At 43.6% G+C, this 6,771-nt stretch overlaps 1 protein-coding gene across 1 annotated transcript in view; it reads left to right on the plus strand.

Annotated features, from left to right (window-relative positions):
* Positions 1-1,339: 1,339 nt before the first annotated feature.
* Positions 1,340-6,771, plus strand: part of BMERB1 (bMERB domain containing 1) — a 14,861-nt gene continuing 9,429 nt past the window's right edge. Inside the window, exon 1 of the mRNA XM_015826881.1 lies at positions 1,340-1,448. Coding sequence (XP_015682367.1) covers positions 1,340-1,448 — 109 coding nt within the window. The remainder of the gene's footprint in view (positions 1,449-6,771) is intronic.

Raw genomic sequence — 6,771 nt, forward strand, 5'->3', positions numbered from 1 at the left:
TTGATTTTTTTAAAACTTACAACCTGGTGCTTAGTAAACAGCACGTTGTCTGGGTTCACATTTCACAACAATCAACAATAGCCAATTTCTATCATATTGTACTCTACATAGCAGCTTTCCTAGATTTTCTCTTCCTCCCATATTGTTTTCTTCTGCAAACATTAGGTTAATACAGTTCTTAGTATTTTAGTAACAAAGAGGTTAACTACAAACATTTTTCTAACATTTACCCAATTAGCAACAGCATCAATACAAAACTTCTTTTACTAGTTAGCCCTCTTGGTTGCGTTACGTATGTCCCGTTTTCAACATCCTCATTTAGACTTTTCCCCCCCCACCCACAAAATTGAAATCCTTTTCACCTGTTAACAGATAGCATGCAATGCTTTTAACAGAACACCTTGGCTCACGCTACCTGCCCAAACCTTGCCCAATTCAATTGGCAGAATCACACTCCACCCTCCCCCTCCCTCCCCTTTCACCTGGCCTACGTGTTGTACAACCCAACTGAACATCTACTCTAATAACAGGGTCTGAATATTAATTTACCCTGCTCTCCAGCCCAATCAAAATCAGTCTCTTGGGGAGGGGGGGACACAAAGCTGGCCCAAAGCAGGCTGGCTTGAACCCGTACCCTTCCCAGGATGGAAGCCATGCTCCTCTGAAGATCTACCTCGTTGACCCTCAATAGTTGGATATCATCACATCCAAGAGGTGAGTTCATCCTTTCTCTCTCCCCCCCCCCAAGCGAGCAGAGAGCAGCAAAGATGCAGTCATAGATCCATAGCTGGTCTTCTCTTGCTTGCTTTAATTTGTTTTACACCTTCCTGATTCTCAAGGCTGTTTCCTGGGATTTTCACCCCTCTTCCTTGCGTCCCATTGTTTGCCTGCTTCCCTTCCCCTTCCTTTCCCTTCCCTGTGTTCCCTTGGGGAGGGGGAGGGCTTACCAAGCATCTTCCCTCTGAGTCTGCGCACTGCATTCCTGTCACCTCTCTCTCTCTCTCTCTCTCTCTCTCCTCCTAGGGTACCAACACAAGAGAAGGATGCAGTGAGCTCAGCCAGGCTTGCCAATCTGGCAGCTGCAGGAATTAAAGGAAAAAAACAAACACACACACACAATACGATACAATACAATAACAGCCCACCACACAAGCACCTGAAGACCGCGACCGAGCGATCCTCCCTCCTCCTTTCCCACCCTGCATTTCTCCTCCTCCTCCTCTTCTCCTCCTCTCTTTTCCCTCCAGCTGGGATGGACTAAAAGGAAGTGGGTCCCAGGCCGGCTGAAGTCTCGAAGGAAGAGCAAACAGGGGGGGCCCAGGTAGCATCCAACAACAGCATGGAATTAAAGCAACCCATCTCCAGCAGCTTGGGAGCCGAGAAAGCGCCGAGGAGCTATGGGGCGGTGAAAGAGACGGAGTGGAAACCCACCGATGGGTTCGGGAAAAGTAAGTGGAAGGGGCTTGGGTCTCTCTCTTTCTCTCTCTCTCTTTCTCTCTCTCTCTCTCTCTCTCACACACACACACACACACATGCACACCCGCCTCGCCCCTCCAGGCAAAGCAAAGGGGAAATTTCTGCATGCAGGGAAGGAAAGGAAGGAACCCCGGCCAGCTGTTTGCATCAGCCCTTGGAAAGGAAAGCGATTGTGACATTCACAACCCATCGCTCTTTCTCCCTCGGCTCCAGTCTTGTCCTGTTGGTTTCCTAGGAACAAAAGGAAAGGTGGTGTGTGTGTGTGTGGGGTGGGGGAGAGGGTGGTTTCTGACTTGCTGGGTGGCCCAGAAATCTTTAATTCAAACATTTGTTCTTGGGGCGGGCTGGACAGTGAAGATATGCCTCTTAGCATCCCTAAGGAGATGGGGGGGATTAGTCAGAGAAGGTTGATTCCAGCGGTTGGTCACCTTCAGGATTTGGTCTTTGTTTTCCCATCTCCTCTAGACTCCGAAGACCCCTTTATTTATGGTGGTCTTTGTGACCACCAAACCCAAGGAAATCTGGAGAGTGTTTGTCCTCTGTGATCCCAGCAAGGGATTCACTCTCAGCAGCATCGGGATTTATTCTGATAAACAAGGTTGCGAAGAAGCAAGATGTAATGTCCTGAAGGTGGGTTTTCCCCCCCCCAAAAGGCAACTGGACTTTCTTGGGGGGGGGTTTCCTTGAAAACAATTCACTGCTCATCCAGGATGCTTCTTCCGTTCAGTTGATAACCTTGGTCTTTGTTTTCCTATCCCCTCTGTACTTGGAAGATCCCTTACCCGTGGTCTTGTGTGACAATCAAAGCTGAAGGAATGTTCTTCAGAAGAACTGAAATGTTATCAAGGGGAGAAAAAAATACCAAGAAGGTCCAGCTGCCTTTTGGAAAAAGCCCCTTTGGGACACCCATGATCTGGATGTTGGAGAATCTCTAGAGACACGAGCCAATGTCCTTTTTCCTATTAGGAAGGTGGTAGAGGATGGGGGGGAGGGGAAATTTCTATGTTTTATAGGATCCTTGGCTGATGTTGGAAGCTCAGTTGAGTTAGCCTTGGTTTGTACTTTGATGGAGGGTTGCTTGAGAATTCCAGGGACGTAGGTGGACTTGTAAATCCAAGACAATCTGAGATTAGGGCAGATAAAGTCATCCAGAAAAATGCACGGTTGAAATTCACGGAAGTCAAGCTTGCCTTGAGGATGTTTTGGTGTTTTGTTTGTTTTTTTCATTTCAAGACATGCTGAATCAAAACAACCTGGGAATGCAAAAACTGCTCTTTTTCCCTTCCTCCCCAGAATAGAGCTTTAATATTTTAAACTCCTAAAACGGACAGGAGGGGAATCTAAGAAAATGTTCATTTGGGTCAAAAGTTCATTTCTTGGGACAATGAAGATCGGTATGCGATATCCCTTTGCCGTTTTCATGGTTGAAAAAGTTGCCAGTTGCTTTGCCTATCTAAAGATCCTGGGGGAGGAAAAAAAACGAGCTACTGAAGTTTTGGGTAGCGTAGATTTTATGAAAACAGTTCAGATGTGATTTCTTGGTAACGGTAAGGCATGTCTAGTCTAACAAAGAGAAGGACTCGGGTTGACATGATAGCAGTCTTCCAACATTTGAGAGGCTGCCACAAAGAAGAGGGGGATCAACCTATTCTCCAAAGCACCAGAGGGGCCAGATGGAAATTAATCAACCTAGAACTAAGGAGAAATTTCTTGACAGTTAGAACAATCAAATCAATGGAACGGCTTGGCTTCAGAAGTTGTGGGTGCTCCATCACTGGAAGTTTTAAGAAGAGATTGGACAACCATTTGTCTGGAATGGTACAACAATAGCACTTAGACTTATATACTGCTTCACGATGCTTTAGAGCCTTATCTAAGTGGTTTATAGAGTCAGCATATGGCCCCCAACAATCTGGGTCCTCATTTCACTGACCTCGGAAAGATGGAAAGCTGAGTCAACCTTGAGCTGGTCAGGATCACACTCCTGGCAGTCGGCAGAGTTAGCCTGCAATACTGCATTCTAACCACTGCGCCATCACCTTAGTCCATTATGGGTAGTTCTCATTTAGCAACCACAATTTTGACCAGCAACTTGGTTGTTAAGTGAAGTGGAGCACCGAAAATTTCTGAAGTCAAGCCGTTTTGGAGTTTTGAGACACTGAATTAAAAAGATTGGCCAGATCATTGTTGGCCTCCTGGGATAAACTAGATAGGGATCACATTGCAGCTTTCTTTCTTTCTTTCTCTCTCTCTCTCTCTCTCTCTCTCTCTTTCTCTCTCCCTTCCTTCCTTCCTCCCTCTCTCTCTCTCTCTCTCTCTCTCTCTCTCTTTCTTTCTTTCTTTCTTTCTTTCCCTGTAACACTTTTATACATACAGATGATAATGATGTTAGCCTCTTGCCCCACCCATCATCCAGCCGAGGACTATGCTATCTCTTATCTGACTGTTCCCTTGTCAGCATCTCTTGACCTAGTCCCCCAAGGTCTTTCCCACATACCATTACGGTCACTGAGTGTAGCCTATACTAAGAGCAGGATTTATTTATTTTTAATGATGATCTCTATCTGGGTCCTTCAGCTCTTCCAACACGGGTCCCATCACCACTGTCACGGAGTCCTTCCGCCTTGCTGCTGTTCATAATTGTCTTTTTTCTTCTACCTTGAAGTTTCATTAGGTAGGGGTTGCTGAAGTAAAGTTTCATTAGTTAGGGGTTGCTGAAAATTCACTTTTTTGCCCCTGAAGGAGGGAGCAAAACTATTTGTCAACTGTCCCACTATGTTAGACAGCAAAAGAAAATGGGACATATTTTTTTTTTACCAAGAGTATCACTTTATAGAAGATTCCATGTGGTTACCGAAGTAGGAAAGCCAGTTCTGACAATTTTGCGTGAAAACAGCATTGGAAAACTTTCCCTTCCCCTCCCCTGGACTTCCCATTGTCTATTGTCCACCAATCACTTGCAACCTCTTTATTTTGGGAGTGATATGTCTGCCTCGGACTTCCCCAGCTGGCCGACCTTGACATGTGGGGTCTGTCCCAGGCTTCCAGTGGGCACCCTTGCATTCCAAAATTTCCCTCCCAAACTTCCCTTACATTCCCGTGCCTTCTTTGCCCCCTTTCATTAGAGTTGTCTGGTTGCAAGCCAGGCTGTGTAGCAGCGAGCCCACCGTGACACTGTTAAAATTTTTAAAATGTTCAAGATCTTTGTGTATTTTGGCAGTGGAAAGATTCCAGAAATGAGTGGGCAAAACTGTAGCTTACTGGTCTCGCCAGCAAAACCCCCCTGGGGATCGGGCATTCTGGCAGAACTTGCGTGCACATGGAGTTTTTTTTTTTTTTAGGGAAGACAATGTGACATCGGATTCATGTTTAACAAGCTTGGATTTTGAGAAATTCTCTAGCTGCCATTGAGATAGGGGGTCCAATTTTGATTTAGCTTTTCTTTCCCCCTTCTTCTATTTGTCCTCTGTAGCTCCTGGCCATGCACAGGATAAAGGTCACAGATTTCTGCATGGAAATCAATTTATTTCTTGTCCTTGAGAGCGAGTATCTGCCACCCATTTTTTCTCTGTTAAGCACTTTCTCTCTCAAAAAAAAGAAAAGAAAAGAAAAGAAAAGAAAGGGATATGGTTAAGAGGAAAGAGAAGGGAGAAAAAAAAAATAACCAGGATATGATATAAATTAGAGAGTCAGTTTGGTCTAGTGGTTAAGAACTATTCTATTCTATTCTATTCTATTCTATTCTATTCTATTCTATTCTATTCTATTCTATTCTATTCTATTCTACTCTACTCTACCCTACCCTACCCTACCCTACCCTACTCTATTTCCCCATCCATAATGTTTATTCTATTCTATTCTATTCTATTCTATTCTATTCTACTCTACTCTACTCTACTCTACTCTACTCTACTCTACTCTACCCTACTCCATTCCATTCTATTCTACCCTACCCTACCCTACTCTACTTTATTCTATTTCCCCATCCATAATGTCTATTCTATTCTATTCTATTCTATTCTATTCTATTCTATTCTATTCTATTCTATTCTATTCTATTCCATTCCATTCTCTATTCTCTATTCTCTTCTATCCTACTCTACTCTACTCTATTCTATTTCCCCATCCATAATGTTCATTCTATTCTATTCTATTCTATTCTATTCTATTCTATTCTATTCTATTTTTCTATTCTATTCTAAACACAAGGGATGACTTTGGCCAAGTTGAAACCAGATCTTTGCATGAGGAGGCTCATCTGTGGCCATGCTGTGGTGTGAATTAATGCTGTCACTGCTTCACAGGCTTTGCTTGCCACGCATGGCTGCACAATTCAACCCAGGAATGAGCCTGCAAAGGCCAGCTGTGACAGAGCATCTGTTTGTTTTTTGTCTTCATCTTACAATCAATGATTAAACTGGGGCTATGGATACTCGTGAAGCTCTTTGCAAACCACCCAGTGATATGCCAGTAGATCTCTAAACCATTTTCTGTAGTTCCTAGAGAAACCCCTAGCCTTAATGACTCATTGGACTATGCCAGTGTTTTTTTTAAGCTTGACAACTTTAAGAGGATTGGATTTCAAATCCCACAATTCCCCAGCCAGCGTGCTGGGTGAAGAGTTCTGCCACTTTGAAAAACCAGGTCAAAGCACCATCAATAAATAAACCAATGTGGCATAAATGTCAAGGAGTGTAATGCCTTGTTTGGTACAAAAAGTGGAGGTTTTGCAAAACTCTTTTTCGCATCCGTCAATTATCCTCCGGCAGGTGTTATATTGAGCGGGTGCCTTCATTCGCCTTGGAAGTGCTAAGCACCTGCCGTGAAAGGGAAGCAATTAAATCCTGCATAAAATAACCTTAAATTGAGGCAATCAGGTCTGAAATGAAAGCTGTGTGTTTATTTCTTTTTGAAGAGGGACGGTGCAGACAATTCAAAAAGCATTGCTTGAAAGTAAGCGTCTTCATTGTTCGGGAAACGGGCAGATGGGAAATGCCTTTGGGGAAGGCAAAGGGGGCCAAAGAATACCAATTGAGCAGGTCTGGGTAATGGTGATTGCGGTACCCAGCCAGCAGTGAAATATCAATACTTCTTATTTTACAAAAATCTAATATATTAAAATACTAGCATAGCTTTCAAGAGACCTGTTCAATAAAGCAGGAGGTAAATTCAGATGTTCCGAAAGTATCTTGGGTTATATGTTGGATGGGGAATGCAGCACAAATACATTTTTTAAATAAATCTCTATCTCTATCAATCTAGTGCTCTATCTATCGATTTATCATCTATCTATCT

This window comes from Protobothrops mucrosquamatus, unplaced genomic scaffold, assembly GCF_001527695.2.
Source record: "Protobothrops mucrosquamatus isolate PMUCROS unplaced genomic scaffold, P.Mucros_1.0 scaffold3352, whole genome shotgun sequence".
Lineage (NCBI taxonomy): Eukaryota > Metazoa > Chordata > Lepidosauria > Squamata > Viperidae > Protobothrops > Protobothrops mucrosquamatus.